At 34.9% G+C, this 22,400-nt stretch overlaps 2 protein-coding genes across 20 annotated transcripts; one reads left to right on the top strand and one right to left on the bottom strand.

Annotated features, from left to right (window-relative positions):
* Window positions 1-307: 307 nt before the first annotated feature.
* Window positions 308-12,346, top strand: LOC142528767 (uncharacterized). 19 transcript variants are annotated; one of them, XR_012815739.1, is made up of 20 exons: window positions 308-441; window positions 549-744; window positions 1,921-2,090; window positions 2,315-2,464; window positions 3,856-3,996; window positions 4,458-4,518; window positions 5,315-5,637; window positions 6,094-6,225; window positions 6,637-6,744; window positions 6,847-6,933; window positions 7,857-7,982; window positions 8,079-8,199; window positions 8,273-8,395; window positions 8,618-8,752; window positions 9,064-9,212; window positions 9,413-9,553; window positions 10,327-10,647; window positions 10,835-10,961; window positions 11,444-11,518; window positions 11,915-12,346. XR_012815739.1 is itself a non-coding variant. In XM_075633925.1 (19 exons), exons 1-18 carry the CDS (start codon window positions 385-387, stop codon window positions 10,937-10,939), a joined length of 2,646 nt encoding a protein of 881 aa, XP_075490040.1. In that variant the 5' UTR covers window positions 308-384; the 3' UTR covers window positions 10,940-10,961; window positions 11,915-12,346. The 19 variants fall into 19 exon arrangements, 4 of the variants coding, with proteins under 4 accessions (XP_075490040.1, XP_075490037.1, XP_075490036.1 ...); XR_012815741.1 differs by having other exon boundaries at window positions 11,881-12,346; XR_012815733.1 differs by having other exon boundaries at window positions 11,444-11,546.
* A 3,282-nt stretch (window positions 12,347-15,628) lies between these two features.
* On the bottom strand, window positions 15,629-22,258 carry LOC142529046 (sialyltransferase-like protein 2). Its single transcript, XM_075634415.1, has 12 exons — window positions 21,994-22,258; window positions 21,830-21,903; window positions 19,482-19,571; window positions 19,172-19,249; window positions 18,857-18,957; window positions 17,901-18,093; window positions 17,735-17,825; window positions 17,596-17,660; window positions 17,345-17,499; window positions 17,174-17,255; window positions 16,747-16,856; window positions 15,629-16,200 (listed from the first exon to the last, which is right to left on the bottom strand). The coding sequence occupies exons 1-12, from the start codon at window positions 22,079-22,081 to the stop codon at window positions 16,005-16,007; spliced, it is 1,323 nt and encodes a 440-aa protein (XP_075490530.1). The 5' UTR covers window positions 22,082-22,258; the 3' UTR covers window positions 15,629-16,004.
* Between the last annotated feature and the right edge of the window lie 142 nt (window positions 22,259-22,400).

Below are 22,400 nucleotides of genomic sequence, written 5' to 3'. Positions count from 1 at the left end.
AAAGTGAGCCGGGGTGAGTCAAAATTTGACCAAACTCATCACATTCCCAACCTGTTGTGAATTTCGCGTAACTCCGAAAACAATCGAAATTTGTGTTAAATCCCATCCATTACAACCCTAACAACCGTATTCAGTGAATTAAGTTATTGGGTCGGGTCACTTCTTTTACTCAATCATCTGCGCCTAAAATGGCTCACATTCTAGGCCCGCTTATATGGTGGGCTTTTAATTCAGAGGCATTTAAACTGAATGGGCTTCAAAATATTTGGGTTTTAAATCAAACCCAGCCCATGCTTGACCTAGTAAAATCCTTTCTCAATCAGTATATCTCGGAATACCTTCCTACATTCTCTGTAAAAGTCGGGAAGAAGACGACTCGAAAAAATGGTGAAACCGAAATCTCAGTCGAAGAAGCCGCGAAAACGTGGGGTGGACTTCAAAGTAATATTCAATCTTTGTTTAGCTTTTGAAGTTCTAGTTCTTTGTTAAAAAAATTCTGTTTGGAGCATTGTGGTTGTTGAATTCTAATATTTATCATATTATTGCAGAAAATCAAGCGAAAAATTGGTAGGAAATTGCCGCCTCCGAATAACGCTACAAATACTGAAATAAAATCGAAATCCATTGTTCTTCCTGAGCAAAGTATAGCATCGGACAAGACCGGTTTAGCAGTCAGCAAGAAGGGGTTGACACTTAAAGAGCTCCTTCAGCAGACAAGCCATCACAATTCCAAAGTCCGAAAAGGTGGGTCTTTAATGTCTGAATTTGTGATTACTTTTGTTAGCAATGCAGTGGAATTAATTGTTAAATTTATTGGCGTGAAGAATATTAGAGCAATAAATTATTGATTGATCTGCCTATAAAAACTCGAGATATTGGGCCAAGCTTATCGAAATGATGTCAAATGTAGTTGGTCGATTATATTCGGCACCTTTGTTGTATAATGCCGTGCCAACTAGCATGACTATGATTTGGATGTTAATTTGGTATAGGTTCCCAATGTTTAGTTTACACAAGCAGGATGTGTGAAAACACTGAACTAATTGTGGTTCGCCACCTAAGACGACAACCATTGTTTACAAAATATCCTTTGGTTAGCGTGGTTCTATTCCCAGGGGGCTGAGGGTAGTGGGGTAGCAGGAAAATTTCAACTTTTGTATAGTTCTTTTGAAAAATTAAGTTTCATGAGGCTCTATTGGGTCGACCTGCCGCCCATCAATGAGATTTTGTTAATGAGTTGTTAAGGAATAGGGATCTTGCAAATGCATGCGTGTAAAATAGTTGTGGATATAAATATATAAAATCTTAATCAAGAAATTATATATTGACTGTATATTTGATGTGCGATCGAGCAACAGTTACTTATATTGACCAGCTATTTTTTTAAAAAAATTATTTAGGGAACCTTAACATTTGGAACTAGATAATTAGATTGTCTTATGAATTTTGAACTTGGTTTGGATGTTTTTGCACGTTGATATGACACTGTTACATAAAAACATAATAATGCCATAAATTTGTAGTGTTGTGTGAGTGTGTCTTATAAATGTAGATGAATGCATGCATAGAGCAGTTAGGTTTCAGGAGGAGCAGAATTGATCTCACTGAACCTTTTACTTGATTCCTAGAGAGGTTGGGTTTTATGGTTTATGCCCTCTAGTCTCAACAGAGGGATGGTTTCTTGAATGATCAAAAGGACTGAAGGACCTCATGTAGGGTTATTGCGATGATGCATTGCTTTGGTTTTTCTTCGTTCTCTTGCTATTTTAACATTGCGAAGCTGGTTAATTGAATCGGGTAAACCGTTGATTTAATAATGTTCTTTTGGTAGTTGATAAGGATGTGTCGTGTCCTGTATGATGTCTTGCTTCTCATTGTTGTACGATAAATTGTAATGGGAAGTGTTTATCCTTTCTTTAGATGCATTACTAGGATTAAGGAATATTTTGCTCACACACCCAGCTGAGCTGAAGCTGCATAAACTCGCTGTTATAGAGAAAATGCGAGAACGCATTGGTGATCACGATAAGTTGGTTCGCGAAAACCTGTATCAACTTTTTAAGTCAGTAATTTTCCCTGGATGCAAAGAGGTAACTGGAAATGCTAACTTTTCTTCCCACTTTCAAGAGCCAGAAGTTTAGTTGTTATAATGAAGTCTTGTTAGTTATGTATACACTCCTTATAATTGACAAATGAAAGCATCTCATAATACGTAATGATTTTGTAATGTTCATTGTGGAGAACTTGGATTGGTTTAAAGTGGAAAGGTAAAATTACAATTATTTTTCACTTGATTCTCTTTTTTCTTTTACAGGATAACCAAGGTCCAATTGTTTCCTTGATGATGCCGTATATTTTTAATGCCATGACGCATTTAGCAATTGAAGTGCGATTGATGGCTTTTAAATTTTTTGACCTCACTGTCGAGCACTACCCTTCTTCATTTTCCTTGTATGCTGAAAAGGTATGCTCAGTTTCTCCTTCAATATATAGATGCTTGTTGCTTTTATCTTTATTGTATGTGATGCAAATTATAATTCTATTGGGAGATGTTATTTACACTCCGAAATTGGTAAAACACTCAATCTTACTTATTAATTGAATTAACTGACAACATTATCCTTTATAATTTTCAGAAGATAAATACACTTTAATATGTTAATTTAAGAGTAAAATAGTTTTTCAAAACACGTGTTCACATTCCATTCAATTATTTCCAAATTACAAATATAAATATGAAGGTGGTAAATTTTTTCAATGAGAATTATACATGAAAAATATTTTTTAATACCAATTAAATGAATTATTTAAAAATTAAATGTTGTTATACCAAATAACATAGCTCTTGATCAATTTCACATCGAAATAATAGTAATGCTAATATTTTCTTAATTATGCCACATAGAAATGAAGAAAAAAATTATACCTTGTTATTTAGAAATAATTACTTTTTTTAAAAAATATTATCAAAATCTTATGAATTTCTAATATTTAGATAAACTATAATATTATTCAAAGGTATTGGAGTATGTAGTCCATCAATAATTTATTACCAAGGTAAAAATAGTGAAAATAATTTTAAATTTTTAGAATCGGTTGTTTATTGCATAAATAGTTAAATCCAATTAATTTAAATAACTAGATCAACAAATTAAAGTATGAATAACAAAGTATTTTTCTCAAACTTTTGATTTATCTAGCATAGGTTTAAGGGGAATAAATAAGAATCAAGATACATGGATAAAAAATCTTTAAAAATTTTCAATTTATCAAAACATAAAAACCAAACTATTAATTTAAATTGTTTCAATCGATTATTATTATTGTTATATATAAGAAAAAAATTCTGATTAACTTTTGAAATATATTTAATAACAGTTAATACGAAAGATATTTTATTATGGGTTTTGAAAATCAACTAAATTTTATATAAAAATTTAATGCAGGGGTAATATTGTCAATTGACCAAAAAGGTAAGATGGAGTGTTGATTAAAGTGTTAATAACACTTCCCAATTCCGTAAATTTTAATAGTTTGAAGCTCAATAAAACTAGTGCCTGAATTTATTTGCATATTTTGATAGCAGATAAGAACAGCCGTGACGTGATTGGGTTGATTCATCTGTTGTAGCCACATATATTAGCCATTGAAATGAGAAAGTTTATATCCTTGCTTCTCAAGTGTTGTAATATCATTATTTTTCCTTCTTGACGTAATGAATTTTTTTGCTTATGTCCCAACAACTTGCAGCCAATGCAATTCTGTTTTAGCTATTATTTATCTTCCTTTTGGTCATATTGTGTACTCGTATTGTTTCTCGAAGTTTTCTCATCCTTTTTATTGATCCATCTGCAGATTCTCTGTAATTATGAAGATATATTACGTAAGAATCAATTTTTAGATGATAAGGGAAAGTTAAAGAGCTTGCTGTCTGGATTGGCTCGCTGCTTATCGCTGTTGCCATGTGATGGAAGAGATCAATCACCATTTGATAATGTACTCTTTGGTATTTTTTATTTGGCGAAAAGATGTAATGGCGCTGCATGCTCAGTTTTGCATGAATTCTTATTATTTTATGTGTGTTAGGATGGCTGTGAGCTTCTTTAAGTGGAACCTGCACCTAGATATTTGACCTTCTCAGTTTTTTTTTGGGGGTGGGGGTGGATGTCTTCACAAAGTTACATCAAATGCCATTAGTGTACTACATAGGTGTTGAAGAATTATACAAGGGAAAATGTGGGTTCGTTGCGGACCTTTTTAGGATGTCTTCTCATTTTACCATTGTTATTCATGAAGGAGTCTATTACTTAGCCTGAGCTGATGAATTTCATGGTACCATGATGCATTAAGCTATCTTCAAAGCAATCTGTTTTACAAAGTTCTGTATTTGTCCCCTGCTGTCCAAAGATCTTCCTCGGTCTGTGCTGTGTATTTAATGCTAAATTTGTGTTTTACAGGATGTCCCTTCTCATAACATTTTTCATGCATTTGAGTCTGAAGCTACTCATGAGATTATCAGTGAGTGCGAAAATCTTTTTCAGTTCTAAATAGTGCATTATTTTATCGCATGTTGGTCGCGTGCCAAGCTTTGTGCATGACTACTTCCCCGTTCGTCTTCTTCAATTGCAATGCATTTGACATTTGTTTTTGTATATATCATTCATGTGGTGTGTAGATTCATGAGACCTTTTCCCTCTATTTTTTTAGTTATGCATGTTGATTGCCTTCACTATCTATACTTTATCTATACTATATTATTAAGTTTAAGATCATTAGAGTAACTAACTATTGATATCATAGTCTGTTTTAATAATTACATATATTAATTAAATGTTAAAACTTTAATGCAAGCCACATATTTTCAGTGGATAGAGTCTTTGTTTAGACATCAAGTTGTAGGTTCAATTTCTACTTGGTTTTATTTTATTTCTTTCTTTTTTCTATTTAGTTTTTAGTTCATATATCAAAATTACAGTGTAGTTTCTCACTATTTCTTATAATTACATTTTGATTCTCATTTAAATATAAACCAAATGAATTATAAAAAATATTGTACAAGCACGCAATGCGTGCGGTAGTGCACTAGTTTCCATGATTTATTTCTATTATTAGTTTGTGTTGATGCTTTTATTTTAACCTTAGTAGATAGAATTTTCCTTAAAGTCAATCATTAGATGCAATTTTGGCTGATTAAAACTCACAATTGCAATCGTCAAGCATATTTCCAGCAACGAGGTGACATTATCAAGAAAACGCACACACACTTGCAATCATCAAGCTTGACCATTCTTCACTTGCATTTCATGTTTTGCAGGGCTTGCTGACATTATGAAGAAACTGAAGGATCTGTTGCCGATCTTAGTTTCTTGTTTCCTCGATTTCGTGCCATTGGTGCACAACATTACACAGTTAGATGTGCAATCATGTGATTGCATGCAATTTATTCTTCAAAACATAGATCTCATAGCCAGGTTTATGACTTGTGGGGGTTATCGAAGTGAATCAGATCAAAATGGTTTTCTACCTTATCATAAGCCTGATAAGATAGCACATGATGATGGACATTTATTCCCTAGAGCGATGAAGAAGTTGTGGGATGTTTTTCCTCTCAACTTAGTTGATCATCTCTCTGGAAAGGTGTGTATGTAATTGTGCGACTATTTTGTTGGCACCTAAAAATTTGTTGATCAAAACATAGATCTAATAGCCAGGTCTATTTTAAACGTGTTCCACTTGACTCTTGAGTTTTTGTCGGCACCTCAAAATTTGTTTGAGCAAATCATTTTTATGAAGACACTTTCTTGGACTCCATCTACAATTCAAATAACTGTCCATGGGCTCAAAATTGTTGCAACAAACCTGATGTTGTGCTGAAGCTGTCCAATGTTATTTGTTTCCTTTTGTTGAATCATCTGCATAGAAACTGTAATGGTTATTTCGAAATGTGCTACTTTTTTATGGATCTAGCTCATGGTTATGTTACTTGCCTCTCTCTCTCTCACTCTTTTTTTGGACCTCATTCATCAATCTCTTCTTGTTTTTAGGAAATTTTGAGTTTAGACCTCTCATTTTTCTTTCTTTTTTGCATTGCAGGATGATGATCGAATCTTAATGCTAAATACGTTAATTATCCAAATATTTTTGCAATTAAGTGACTGGAACTACTCCCCCCCTTCTTTAGTGGAGAAGTTTTTGGAATTTTTTGAGAGCTCACTGCCGACAAAGGTTTGTTCTGGGACTTCCATTTTTTCAGTGCTTACATAGAATGGTATTGAGATTTTCAGTGGATTCTTTTCAACTGATCAAGGGCCAAATAGCATTGATTACCAACAAATTTGTTTGCTTCTTTGTGTGATATTCTTTCATTTTTTTCCGTTCCTTTTTGTGGGTTAAAACTATGATCCTATACCTAGTATTATAATTTACTACCAACAGGTTTGCTTATTTCTGCGATATTCTTTCATTTTTTTCCATTTCTTTTTGTGGAAGACTATGATTTTATATCCAGTAGTAGTATTTATTGTTCTTTATCCTTAGAAATTATCTTAACCTATCGATTGAAGTTCTTTTAAGTAACACTTTTTTCTCAAATGGGGAAACATCTATTGCTTGTCAAATTAATACACATACTTGCAGATACAAGTGGGCAAGGTGCTTCAGGGGAAACACTTGCTTGCACTCATACCATACATTCCAAAACTAACCAAGCGAATTTCTGGTGAATGGAGATCTCGCATTCTTCAGGTCTGATTTAGTATTGAAGTATTTTATAACTTACTGGTTATTTATTAATGTAATTATTAATTTGGTACTCGATTCCGGGGATGATTGATATCAATGATGCAGGCTTTTACTGCCTTTTTCCAGAACTGCAATCCAGAGTCTTCGATGAAATTAGCTTGCCTTTCTGCAATTGAAGAAATGTTGGCTCTTGTAAGATATCTTCCGGCGTTATTAGGTTCAGAAGTTATGGACCGAATATACATTTTAAAAATAACTAGATTGCATTATGGACCGAGCATACATTTTTAAAAATAACTAGATTGCACTTATACTATGGACATGGTGGATAAGCATAACGTACAACCTTTGAAGCTGAAGTTGACAATCATTTGTGTTCTGGTATTGGGTTTTAATATCTATGCATGATACTGACGTGCAAAGCTTTTCTGGATGGTAGTAACTTAAGGACATTATTGATGATGATTGATGACTTGTTAATGCTCCTGGATCAAAGTGACACAAGATCAGATATTTGCTTGCAATGTATCTACCAGTCATTTTTTGTGGCCTCCGACAATTTTAACATGTAACTTTATATCGATGAATAAGCATTAGCCAAGTATTGTTTGCATAATGTGAATAGGAAATGTTTTACACTGCCTTCAGTTATTGTGTTATCTGTTTGAACTTATATGCTGATGAATGTTCACATCTTATTTTCAATCTTGAAAATGTCATCTTCTGGAAGTTGGGCTGCTATAAGTAATCCTGCTATATTTTTGTGACTGAGAATGTTAGAACCATTGTGTTAGTGGCTTACTAAACGTGTTCCGTATTACTTATATTGTTTGACTTCTAAGAGAGAAATTCGGGAGATGGGGGCAAACACTATCAATGATCTGTGTTCCATAAAATTTATTTTCGACATTAGTCTGATTTAGTGTCCTATTTTCTACCAGATATTTCCTTGACCAATTAGTAGTGTGCTACGCATATAGACAACATTCCTATTACACATGAATGAATTATTTTGCTGTATCTATGCTGATACAGTGGTAGACCTCATGCTGTTGAATTTGATTTCTATTCGTATTGTTCTTCGCTATAATTTTTAGCCCAAATTTTTTGTGCAGCAAGAAGAGAGCTGGCTGTACCCAGATGCAACTGATCCTACGTTGTTGGAATATCTGATATCCTGGATAAGGGATCTTCCATCATTGCTAATTTTATTGGGTGATAAAAACCCATTATGCTCAAAGGTAATTTGTGCTCACCATATAGAAATTGTCTGTAATTTCCTACCAGGAAGATACATTGGCATTGCAAAATCCTTGTTTGATTGTTGTTATCTCCAGGCTGTCTTGCGCCTCCAACTTAGCCTTGGACAAAAAGCTCCAGTGAACTCTCTTATCTCTCGGGAAATCGACAATATTCAGTTTGGTCTTGGAGGTTTTTACTGCAGACAAGTCGAGAAAGGTGAGGACTGTTGGTTGTTCTTTTCTTCTTAATTTACGTTTTCCACATATTAAATGTGATTCTTGTTTTGCAGACATATGCTATGGTCCGTTTGTAAGGCTCAGTGCAGAAATTCAAGAACTTGCCATTTGTTGCCTTCGGTTTTTCTCTTTCATCGACTCCCTGCTTCTGCATTCACTAGTTTCTTGTTGCTTGTGTGAGTATTAATGAGCCAGCCTAAGATCTTTATAGTTGTTTGCGGTTGAAATTCAGCTATTTTTGTGTTTTCTTTATGACCATCTTCATGGATCAATCTCTTTAAATTACAGTTGATGTGATCTATGTTCATCTTCTATGTTGAAATTTATTGGATCTCTTTTGTGCATGTACTTTTGTGAACGTAAACTTATTCATGGATTTTCATGTCACTCTACTTCAGATGATGATCTTGAGCCATATATACTTTTTCGCATTTTAGAAGTTCTGGACTGTGCCTTCAGAGATGGACATATCCAGATTGCGGAATACGCAAGTTTCCATATTACTTTACTCTCAAGGTTCCAAGTTTATCCAGGTAATTTTTAATTGATCTCAGTTGCATCTTACTTGTGGTTGTACTTGTATCATTTCCATTTGGACGACATTATTGATTTTTAAAGTTTTGGCTTATTTGAATATGCTATTTTGATTTCAATCTCGGGTTGTGGCCATGCATGCTTGTTGTAGGTCCTGTAGTTTATTTATCCAACCTTTTCTTGCAGTATATCATAGTGTTTTGTCATTTGTTGTTCTCAGAAGTAATTGCTTTTACTTTACTTTTCTGTTGTAGTTACTTTAGATTTTTTCCTTGCAATTTATTACTGAATGGTTTGGCTTGTTATGCAGAAAAAATTTGTCCTGCCGTGAACTATGATGGGAAGTCAAACCGCAAGACGTTTAATTCTGTCACCAGTATTGTCTGCAAATATTTGGCACAGATTGGTGATGATTATCTTGTTTTCCAGATGCTGGAGAAGATAATCGTTGATCAAATCGTATGTTCTGTAATCATCCACTTGAATTCAAATACTTCTTTTGTCGGTGATTTTTTTGGGACATGTTAATAAGATGGCTTACTGCTTCTGAAAGATCTCAATCACTTGTCTCTTCTTGATGTACATCGAATTTGTCATTTAAATATCATTGTTATGCGATGTCAATTCATTAAACTTTTACTTAATTAACTATGCTTCAGTGTGGTGAAATATCGATGGACAGCAAGTGCGCTTTTCTCAGGTTGCTCATCTCCCTTGATTCCAAACCGACAAGACTTTCTGACCTGAGCATCACCAAGATTAGCAATGTCCTTCCGCAATATTTAATTGATATCTCACTTGTGAGTAATTTTCCTGTAATTTGTTTGATTGATTTGTGTGTGTGTGCGTGTGCGTGCTTGCTATCTTACATGAAATGTTTTACCAGTACTCAATTAATCAACAAGGTAAGATTGTAAGAGTTCCCAAAACAGTTCTATATTGAATACAATATCATTCTGGTTGATGACTTGATGCCACCAAGTCCTGGTCAGATTCCAATGCCAGGGTCACTAAGACGTTTAGACATAACATATGGTGATGGGTGACTTTCAATAGACTAGTAGAGGTGTAATGCAAAAGTTCCAACAACGGCAGTTATCCTTTAGGATCGTGTTTTGTTTGAATTAGAGAATTCAATATTTATTGGTGTATTCGATTAAAGCTGGCTACCTTGTTGTTGTTTGGCACTCTGTCGCATATTGTTTCCACAATTTTGTCATTTGTTGACCTTATGGACAACTTGATACACTTCTATCTCATTTCAATTCAATCTTAACTGGATAGAAAGTTCCACTTTTGTTGAAGGATTGTATCTGAATATATTGATCTCTATAATATTCCTGTCCTTTTTTGTATTGGGTATATAATATGCACTCATCAACCCCGAATGCAAAAAGAATAAAAACAATTTTGGCTTGAGGCACCTGAACTGTAACCCACATTCCTACGACTAAACAAAAAAAGAAGAAAATTTGACCATAGTTGAGCTTAAAAAACCTGCCTTATTTTTTCCATATCTATTGTCAGAATTTTTTTGGTTTTTAATTTACTGGTGTCATTCCTGCTGATGCAGATTTTTGAGGATGATGACCATAAGGCGACTTCTGCCATAATTGTGAAACGAAGACAATATTATCTGTTACCTTCCTTTTATCTGTTTCATAGTAGTAAAAAACTTGCAAATCTTGGTCTAGAAGTTATGGCTTCTTGGGTTTCTGAGGTTAGCTCAGTGTTTAGTACTCTTCTTTTTCATTCCTCCATCGACCGTTCGACTAGGGTATGTGCCATTACCTCTGTACTTCGTCATATGTACAAAGATGGCAAGATGAGGCAAATTCTGTTGTCATGCAATGTGCAAATAGAGACCATGTTACAGAATCTGCTAACTTTACTGGTATGCATTAGCTTTATTTTACCTCTTGAAACTTTGATTTTAACATAAAACTAAAATGAACATTGCTGGTCAACAGCTCAGGGGCTTTTATCAAATGACAAGCATAATATTGTATTCTAGTGTTGTACACAAATAATGCATTATGTAATTTTGGCACCATCACCACCGCCATATTCCTTTTCTACAGTCGTCGGAGAAAACAAACTTGATGTTAGAGGAGAAATTCAAAATTCAAAGTGCATATGATCGTTTGAAAGCTATCAGTGGCAATGATGTGGCAGGATGCTCATAACTTCGGAGCACGCTCAAGTAAAGTAAGTCTTCTGGCTCAAGTAAAGTAAGTCTTCTGGCTCATCTTTGCTTGTGTAATGGATTTGAACATTTAGTCTGAAAAATGTTTCAATGGCACATACCCTTGGGGATTCTATTCAGCTATCTTCAAAACTTTTTAAAATTTTTGTCTTGATTTCACTTGAAATGAAACATTGAAAATGCAATGAAATTCTTCATTTTTATGCTTTCCTCTGTCACTCTTCTCGACCATATCTGAATCCATTTGTGGAGGACATGTGTCAGGGAATATTAATTCGGCAAGTGTATTGGCTCGTCTGTTTAGTTACATCACCGTTTTAGGGGAAAGGGCTCTCTAATTGCCCAACCTTTTACCCAACATCTGTTCCATTTCTGAACAGTGAAGTTTGAAGCCTGCTTTCTAAGATGCAGAATGATAGATTTCATTAGTCGGTCAGCTTCCAACCAAGTTTCCAATCTTACATCGAACCATTTTGTGGGTCAGGTTTTGTTTGTCATACACCCGAAATGAAGGACAATGGGGAGAAAACTGGCAGATGGCTCCATCGCAAACGTTGAGGTGCGTCATGGCAAATCTATGAGCATAGGTACTTAATAGGCATCTTCAAGTTTGTCGTGAAATTATGAGAATAGGTATTTACAGATTTTGATAAACTTCACGCCTTTTGTAAAGCTTCGTTGATTTTATAATTTTATCTTGTGAGAGAATCTCCCAATTTGTGATAGATGAAAATCATCTATTAGCACGGTAGTCAAATTCTGCCTGGTCAGCATGACGTTTCACCTCGCTTAGTAGGTGATGGCCTTAGTTTCTTTCTTACTTGTTTTTGAAGCTGTTTTAAATGTGCAAATCTTGTCTGTTTGCTTTTCTTCTGTTAGAACATTTTCCTGTTCCAGCAATTCTTGATTTTGTACTTGCAGAATGACTTAATAACATGGAGTTGACACTATCCAGATAATTTGTAGTGGATGCCTTCGTTGATCAACAATCTGCTCCAGCTGTCGGGCCTTACCGCTGTTCTAATGACGAAGTATATGCTTGCTTGGCTGCAAACTGTCTATCTGCAGTTTTTTTGTAGCTTTTGCAGAAGACGTGGCCCATTATTCTTGAGTTGGAAAATGAAGCAGAAGCAACCAAAGACATCAGATGTAGCCATGAAAAGTGTGAGGAGGGTGCGTACCTAGGTTTAGGAGCATTCCATCTCTACTAGGAAATCAAAAAGCAGATAAAAATGATTGTTTGCATAAAAACAATGCTTAATATATCCGTGTGTGTGATTACTTCTGTCCTTGCAAATAGCAATATCTTTTAAATCTCTCTGATACTTGATTTTGTGCCCACTAGGAAGCAAATTTATGGTCTTCATAGATTCCAACTTTCGATTTATTTGGTTTGTTCACATATATTATATTTTTGTACAACAAACCAATACATATCATGATAAAAATAAGGAAAAACTATTAATTAAAATGATAATTATACAGATGTACTACGTGAGGCCGTTCTTGAGCATCTTACACCCTGTGTCGGACTCGTAACTCCCATACAAACAAAGGAACATAAATGTGAATAAAATGCATTTGCCCTCTCTGACGCCTTCTGTGGGAGTACCATCAATGGATTACATAGGTTTGAGTGATGCACTTGGTATGGTATGTGCATGAATCACTTTGGCACTTAGTTCATACTTACTCCTGTGTTAATAATTTATAAACATACGTATAATTGCAGAGATTCAGTTTTTTTTTTTTTTTTTTTTGTTGTATATTAAGAGTTATTGCACCAAAACAAAACAAAAGACAAGAAAAGAATAGATAAAAAAAATCATAATATGTAGGAATATCAAATTAAATGCTAATTTTGACTGATTTCATGAAAATCCTTTTATTCTACTTTTGCATTATTGAAGCTTATTTATCTTAGTATTAGAAAAGGAAATATGAAGCGTTTGGTTTAAAGAAAGTTAGTAGCCTGATTTATGATATTCTTGGTTAATGACATGTTAGTATAAGAGTAGTGGCAAAAACGGTCCCACGTGTCATATTTTGTGAGACGGGTCTCTTATTTGGGTCATCCATGAAAAAATATTATTTTTTATGATGATTTTTTCTTTAAAATGATCTTCGAAATTTTTTTTATTGATGAATAAATAAGTCTTTTAATTAGACACCCATTTAAATGAATGTTTGTCAAATTTGTCAATTTAAATACCAATAAATCTATATCATGATAAAATACTTAATTTATTGGATAAGATATAATTAAATTAGATAAATCAAAAGGTTATTTTTTAAGTCATAGAACACATATTTGTGTATTTAATTTATATTTGTAATATAATTTCACACATACTACACTACATGATGATTTAATTTTAGGATATTCTCCAATTTCATTTAAATTTCTTAGTCTATACAAATGTAGTATCAGTCTAAATTTTGATTATATTGTGTTAGTATTTTAATATATTGAATTAGTTTTTATTTCTAAATAATAAAATTTATATGAATTATAATACAATATATAGATAAATATATGGTTGAAGATTTAACATCACTGCCACACAGTCATTTATATTTTAAATAAATAAAAATCAGTTAATATTATTAATTCTTAAAATATTTTATATTTTTGTAATCATTACACAATCAAAATATTTGAGTTGGGTGAGATTAAAAATTGAACTAGACCCCATAAATTTTTGATTTTCCAGATATTCAAACAAAGGAAAGGAATTCTTATTTAGGGAATTATTCTATTCTAAATCTTTGGGAAATATTCAGAAATCGTGAAAAGTACGTCGTCGAGACTGAGTGAAAAGCGTTGGAAATAGGGGCATTATCGTCCAGAAATAATGAGAGAATCGCTACGAGAAAGCGCATTTTTCCAAAATCGTGTTTGTTACGATTTTAGTACCAAAAAGACAAAACCTTACTGTATAGAAACTTTTGCTTGGACTACAAGTAATTGCGCTGTTGAAACCACTCAGTAAACCCCACGCAATCTGCGTTTTTACTTTTTTTTATCCCAAAGATACCCCCTTAGCCAATATTTAATTCCTATAATACCCCTAAAGACACACGCTATATAAGGCATTCGTCTCTCCTTCTCTGGTTGATCAAAATATTGGGCAGAAGTCGACGCCATGGTGGAAGGCAGCGGCGAGCCGGCGTTCCCGGTGGTGTTCTTCGATGGCGAGAAGGAGATGAAAATAGGAAGTGTGAAAATAAACCCTGCTTTACAGTACAAGCCGTTTCAACTCATGATGAGCCAAAAGATCGGGATATCGCCGAATCAAATTTCTATTTACCTAGTCGACACGAGAAAAATTCCGGAGCTGCCATTCACAGAGTGTCGCCGGAGAATCCCAATCACCGGAAAGGTAAACTTCGGGTTGATATGTCGGCAGAAGGATTGTCGTTTCCTGGTCGTCTTGAAGAGGTCGCGGAAGTCGAGGAACCGAAGGGAGAGAATGACAAACGGTGTTGAATTCTCCGATTTCATCCTTGATCGGATCGAGTTTTCTTCACCACCTCCGCCGCCTAAAAGTCTAATCCTGTTGAAGCGGAACCAGCCTTCACCATTTTATGACCATATTCCGCAGTCGGAGCTTGCGGACTTGAATGATCAGTTGCAGAGATTCAGGTTTCAGAGAGAGAATTATCAGTTAGCATCGGGGAAAGGAGAAGTGAAACCGCCGAACTTTGGTTCAGGTCATGGTATGTACCTAAACCCGAACACGAATCTGAATCTGGATATGAATTCACTCCCAGGAATTGATGATTACACGAAAAACGACGAGGAGAAACTATTCTGCGAAGACTGCGTGAATGCGGGGAAGACGCCGTCGTTTCATCCTTGCGTCAGAGACGCGGTAATTTCTCGTTTCTCCACGCGGTTGGGCCCGATTAATCGGCCCATTAAACACCATCCTCTTTGATTACCCATTGGGTTTTTTTTTACCATAACATCAGAAAATGGTCGGAAATCTTCTTCTGCTGTGGATGGGATGCAACCACCATAGACTTCTTACGATGATATTGACTGTATAGGCACTTTTAATTGACTAATTTGCCCTTGGGTTTGACACCTTGTGGTTGGTGTTTGTTTACATGTTGGCAGTCTTGTTATTGGTTAGGTGACAATTTGAATCGGACCCCAAAGCCCTTGGGTTTGACACCTTCTAGGTTTTTTTTTTAAATTCTGGGTTCTAACCTTTTTGGGCCTTAACTCAGGATTCACCAAAGCCCAATATATATGCTGGCTTAATCCAGTGTCATGGTGGCCGTGGCTCATTAAGTTGACCCAGCCCAGATGTCTGTTGCTTTGTCCAGATCAATTTTTTTGGGTATATTTGGATTATCACGTGGATTCTCTACATAATTTTTTTTTTTACTTTTATGTTTTTTAGTATATTAATTCATTTCATTAAGTTAGTCAATTATTACAGGATATAAATTATCCTCGCCAAAACAAAATTCCACAACCATACCCCTAATTTATAATATAAACCAAACTAATTACAAAAAGCTTGAGTAAAATCCAATTTTTTTTAAAAAACAAATAAAAAATTGTATAAATACAAGCATGTATCGAACACTAGTATAAACAGACATTAGAATATAAACATTTGGAGTTGGGACGATATTTGTTTCTCTTCACGCAAGCATTTGAAATTTGTTAAATTCCAGATAACGTTAAAAATAATCTGTCAACGTGCAACTTCTTCACATCGACATGGTGAGACCAAGAAACAATCCTATCAGAAACAAACTAAAAACCCTATAGTCAACACGAAAAATATGAGTTCCACTGAAGTCCAAAGACGAAAGAAGAATATTAATATGATATTCAGTCAAAGCATGGGATCATCTCCAGTGCCTTCTCGATTCAAAGAATCTTCAGGATCATGCACCACGAATCCTAGTGAAACAAAACAGTCAGCATCGTGAGTGAAACATGCGTTCAATTGTGGATGCTACAAAAAGAATGAAGACTTGCAGGCGTCTCTGGCAGTATTCGTCTCTGAAACAAGTTTTCATCTCTATGGGGATGTACACAGAAGACCATGTCCTGGATTGTGTTCCAGAGGATACATAGTGGTGTCTCTTACATATTTTTTATGTTCAACTGCAGCTTTTCTCAAGCTTGACACCGATGCAAATGAAGATTTTCCTTTGAGTTTCTTGGCGGTGATGGAACATGCAGCTAATGGATCTGAAGAAGCCGCTCCAAGCCTCCTATCAACGAGAAGGCACTAATGTGTGAGTTGAAATCCAATATTTCATAAAAGAAATATTGGATTTTACAAGGTCATGGCACGTGTGCAGCTTTGTAGGAGAAAAACGAAGCTTAAAAGCGATAGGTTAAACCTCTGCAATCCGCTTCATGACAAAACTATTCTGTTTCACATGAAAATTGAGAAATACGAGTTTCATTTTGATCTATTTTTGTAAATGGGGGTAAACTGGTTTGTTTGGAAATTGGAGAAAAATGGAAAAAGCACAAATTTACATTCAACCTCCTCAGCCAAGATAGTTGGCCGTGGCTCCAACCACTTGTAGCACCCCCAATGCTAGGGAATTTGTCAGTAATAAAAAAAGATTTTCTTGGTATGTTGAATCATCTAATTGTAGAATGAGAGAAAAATATCAAGAATCTACATTGTCTATTTTAGGTAGTGATGTAATCATTTTATAGCTTAGTCGAAATATCATACAGAGATCAAATGGCAGATGAAGAATTAAATAGACAGTCCACAAAATTTAATTTAAACTGATGATTACCTCGACAATTTATCAGATGCAATCCGAGCAGCAGAAATTAAACTGCGGCTTGGTACCCACTTCACAACACGATTGGGATCTGCCCGCATTGGAGAATGGATTTTGATAAGCTTATAACACACATAAGAGAAAATATTAGACAGAAAATTTGATCATATTAAGAAAGGTATCTCTAACTGATTTAATTAACAAAGATAATAGGAATTACACAAAGAAACATAAGATAATCACTCGCAACATTTCAACAACAGAGGGCGAGGCAAACTTTGTGATAAAACAATGCGTATTATCTTCCTATGATTTATCGTGTTTAGGCAGTCCGCATTTTGCAGATTTACAATGAATATGCAGGGCAAGGCAATATCATCATGTAAGCCTAAATCATTTATACAACTGCAGCATTGCAAGTTTTCAGTTTTGAGCTTACTCTGAGGCATTCCATCATTTGATAGTAGGCTCTACCATGCAGAGGAGTATGGCCTTGTCTAGACTCTGAGAAATATCTGGTCCTGAGATTATATCGAGGCTCCACAATAAGAAATATTATACAAAACAAAAAATAAAATGCATTCAGAAACTTCTTGCAATGGCTGCTTACCATTCTTTGTAACCAGGATCGACGGTGAAACCATACATATCAACAGTGTCACATATGGAAAGAGCGAATTCAAGAGCCTTCAGTCCAGTACCTTTTGCAGCTGATCCAAATGACGATCCCAGCATGAGATATACAGGATTGAATATTGGAATTTCCTAAAAGTAGAAAGATAAGTATTTAAAAATTGGAATTTTCATAGAGCAGATAGGATCAAACTTAATTTACTAGAGTGAATGGGCAAGTGCAAACACCTGGATCATGTTGTTCATAATATCATGAATTGTTGTTTTAACAATCAAGACTTCCTTTCCTTTATCTGTAAATTTGAAATTGTCAACTTCCACGTGAGAATAATGTTCAAGACCAGTGAATCATGTTCATAGTTCATACCATACAACTCTGCAACTTTATCAAGAGCTTTTGCAGAGCCCCTATTGAGAAGGCGGAACGTACTTTTTGTACCCACGTTTTCTGAAAAGTTCTGCATAAAGCACGAGGCAACGGTGAGAACATGTGGATATCATAAGCGGAAGATAAATAAAAATAGAATGACAACCTGAATAGGTGCTCCATTTTCTCTCAAAACCGCGTCATAACTATCTATTTCTTTGCCAAATTTAGTTTTCAAAAGATCACCAGAGTTACCGATAACAGCACATCGACCAAATTGCCTTGGCACATAAGGTGGTCCATCTGGGAGCACTAGAGCAAGTTTCTCCATGCACAGAGTTTTATTCTCACATCGGTTCCTGCAGCAAAAAAAAAAAAAAATCGAACTTGGTAGGTGGAGGGATAGAGTGCATATGGACACTTACAATTAATAATCACCTTAAAAGTAGCATTCACATGCACAAGTGCTCAGTGCACCAGATATTAACTCGCCATATTAAACCATTAGGATTGAGACAATAAGAAATATAGAAGTATAGTTGGAAAGCAAACAATATCAGCCCTTGGGCATCAAATGTTCTTCAAATAAAGCCAGTTGAATACCATCCCATCACCGATAATGTTACAGGACTATATGGATATAGTAACTTAACAATGGGTATTTCAAGAAGTCATTGTTCAAAAAGTGGTATAGCAGCTAAATATGTAACAATAAGCATACCTTTTCACAAAAAGAAATATTGCTTGTTTTAAAGAAAAGTATTAGGAGGACGAAAAGTAGTAAGCATCTTTCGGCATCAGAAATGTAGTGAATAAAACAGTATTAATTGATTGGCATAAACCCTTCGAGATGATACTGCAAGAGAAACTTATGTTTTGGCCTACAATGATAAACAATAAACTTGATGAACTACATGGGATCACGTCTGCAACAAGATACCAAGGACACCACTTGGAGGGGTCAACCGAATCATTGTTCTATTATCAACCGAAAACATCGATGCATATGATTTGAAATGCATTTTATGCTCCACTTCTGAACCTCTGCTCCTCTTACTCGATGCTTATTATAACGGGTATTTGTACACATAATGGGTTAGCACCTTGAAAAATAGTACTTACAGAAGTACACCCTTGTTGATCCTTTGCCAGGCGTATTCCTCCCATCCATTTGGCAAAGCATCAATGAATTCTCGAGTCAGTACCGTGGTACTATTCCTCACCTGAGCAAGTCCTCACTAAATAACAAATCAACTGTAGCAGATAAATAATATTCTAAAAGAAACAGATATAAAGAGCTTCAAAATGCAGACAACATTCAATGAAAAATTTAAAGGAAGTTTATTAGACTTATGACAACACAAACAAATCCGTTAACCAATTGAAACAGGCTTTACTCTGTAAGATTGTACACAAATTTGCAGATAGAACACTGACCTGTTCCCATGTAGCTACTGCTTCACATAGATCAAAATCAAATGACAGTCCTTCAAGTTCACCGGTTTTGGGATCTTTCTGTTCAGAAGTTTAACATATGGACTTTTGTGAGAAAGCTGATAACATATATAAATATGATGAAATTACCCTTTACTAGACAATTATTAGAAAATATAACTCTGTTAAAATCATCTCTCTCCAAATCCTAGAGGGCAGGCCTAGTAAAATCAGGAAGGCCGTCATGTATTGATTATACAAAAGAAAACATCATGACTGCTGGGGATAATTTTAATCAAGCTAGGAAATGTACCCATTTGGGAATTGTATCACTGGGAAACTTCATAGAAATCTCACAAAGGTCCTTGCCGCTTGACGCTTGTAAACCTAATCCATTGGCATTCTGCATCACGTAGAATGTATTTTACAACACATAAAAGCTGAAGCAATACAACTAATATATAATCATGAAGCTCTTAGTGTGAAATAGATACACATTATATAAGATAAAATCTCAGTCAAATTATGGGGTTGTACCATTGATGCACTGACCATACCAATTAAAAGAAGTAAACAGTTAAGAGTCTTTATAAACCCATACTTTCTGCTATCTCTAAAATCAAACATAAACTTCAATCATACGACGAAAATGGCAGACCATTTCTCTTTTTTGACATGAAAAACCACAATGAGAGCTAACTAAGAAAGAGAAGTTTGCATAAGATGGCTGAACAAGCAGAAACACTTTGAAGGATGAGTGTGTTTCGGTTTTGGAGTAGCCTGCTTGAGTTTACAACCAAGCACTCGCTTTACTACTGTAAGACTCTCTGGCCATCAAGAGTAATCCATCAAACTGCATCAGTGGCAGTGTGGCACCAATGAGATCAACAACAAGACGTAGCAAAAACAAAGGCAAGTCAGTTTAAATACTCACTCCGTCGCAAATATAAAGGCCACATTTCCTTTTTCATCCGTCTCAAATATATAGTCCAATATCTATATCCAGTAATATTTTCTGTATTCTTTTACCAAATACCAATCTACCCTTATTCATTAAATACATTAGTTACTTCTAATAAGTTTTTATTTCATATTAAAATACTCATTAAATAAAGATAAAATACTTATTTTTCCATTAATTTTCTTGATATGTGTGAAAACATATATAAGCCTATGGGGTGAGGGAGTATCATTTTTTCTCACCTCGAATTCAAGATCCTAATTTCACATAAACACATGGAAACAAATCAGTTTTAAAAATTAAGACAAAATTCCAAAAAAATCAGTTCCACATTTTCCTATCATATTAAGATAAAGAACAGAAGAAATTTGGGACAAACCAAGACTCCATGCTCATTCAAATTTCCTAAATTTCTACATGCATATACAATTATAATAAATTAATTAAAGGTTGATGATTTAGAAAATAATGGTGCTTGGAGGATGGATATCGAAGAATTCATTAAACACAGGTCTCCAATAAAAGAAAGAATGTGCACAAGCTTTAAACAACAAGAGATTGAGCCCTCTCATAAGAATTACTTGAATGTATGACCATATGACCTCCTGTGGTTGTGTCAGTCGAGTTTGGTAAAACAAATCACTGCTGTCCAGTTTCAAACGCAAAGATCTGATCAGCACAAAAGATCAGAATATCCTACAAACATTAACACTCATTATCCAATCACTGGGACAAAAAGTGATACTTCGTGATTGGCCTAAGACATTGAATAACACTACTTGAACTAAACCTAGTGGATCCATAAACACAGGTTTTTTTTATTTATTGATTGCTTGTTCCGGGGTTCGACGATGGGAAAGAGTACCTGTCTACCTGATAAAACTCAAAAAAAGCCAACCAAGTCAAGCACCAAAAGTCAAAATTAACGACGAAGATTTTTGGGAGAGGAGCTTATGCTGAAGTTGGAAAGTTAAATGGGAGGATACAATTGGAGCAATTTTAGGAGAAAATTGATGTAAAAAGCTCAGAGCTCTCACCCCAATAGTCCATCTCCGACCATTACAAATACCAAACTCAATTCATAAGGCAAGCACCATAAACCTTTTACTTTGTAAAATCTTCTGTACTTCTTGACTTCTCGTTTATTTTAGAATCTCCACCCCACTGTCCAAGTTCATCGTCGGAGGTCACAAGAGGGATATCCCCAATGATTGGAAGGAGTTAATGTATGCAGGTCTTACCGATCTTTCCAATTACTTGAAAGCTTAAGCGAGCATTCGACCAGTTTGATTTCACACTAATGTGATGCTCACATCTCTCACTGTATTAGTTCATCCAACCACTACAATTACCCGATCAATTAAAGATATACGAAGTCCTTACCTTTCATTGTCCAAATTCTCTACACTTTCAAACCTTTTCATTTGCAGATCTCATTGTCTAACACTAAGGAATTTCCACCATTCTGTTTTGGATGGCATTCCTCCTCCCTTCACTATGTTCAGATCTTTATGGGAGCTAACAATATTTAACAGCTGTTTATTCAATCGAAAGGTAATTTACACAACGCCTTCGGCATATTGTCCATTTAATTACAATTTTAATCAAGCATTTAAAAATTAATCAAACAATGAATGAGAAAAATGTAAAAACCCAATCATCGAAGTGTGAAGACAACGAGAAATGAAGAGAAAACTCACCACACACTTTTTGAAATAACCCCGCAATGATCCCAATGCTTCCAGATCTTCTCTAGAAAGATGAAACGGCACCTCTGCGCATGAATCATCGACACAAAACCACATTTACTCCAGACGAAAAAGGAAAAATCAGTGAAATGATTGATTTATGTACAAAGTCATACCTGGATCGGGAAAACCAATGAGGCTGATGAAAATGGCCGCGAGACCAGATGCCAAAGCAACAAGAAAAACGAGTCGTAACAACCTCATCTAAAACTGAATTTAGGCAGAAAAAACAACCGACAACAGTTAATTATCTGATTAAAAATAAAATTTCTACATATATTTTTTGGATCTACGAAGAAGTAGAGCAGTAGCGATGAACTGAAAATCGAGTTCAGCAGGAGGAAGCGAGGCGAGGCGAGGCGATTATTTTTACCAAAAACACACATGTTTTCTTGTATAATAATATCTATTGCGCATAGGGTATAATATTATTAATATTATCAATAGATAATAATAATTTTTGTCTAAAGAATCATGTTCTTGTTTTATTAATATTTTTAAAATAGAAATGAGAGTGAGACAA

The sequence above is a fragment of the Primulina tabacum genome, chromosome 16, assembly GCF_025594145.1.
Source record: "Primulina tabacum isolate GXHZ01 chromosome 16, ASM2559414v2, whole genome shotgun sequence".
Classification (NCBI taxonomy): domain Eukaryota; kingdom Viridiplantae; phylum Streptophyta; class Magnoliopsida; order Lamiales; family Gesneriaceae; genus Primulina; species Primulina tabacum.
The sequence above is the reverse complement of the archived record's forward strand: the minus strand, read 5'-3'. Positions and strand labels throughout refer to the sequence as shown.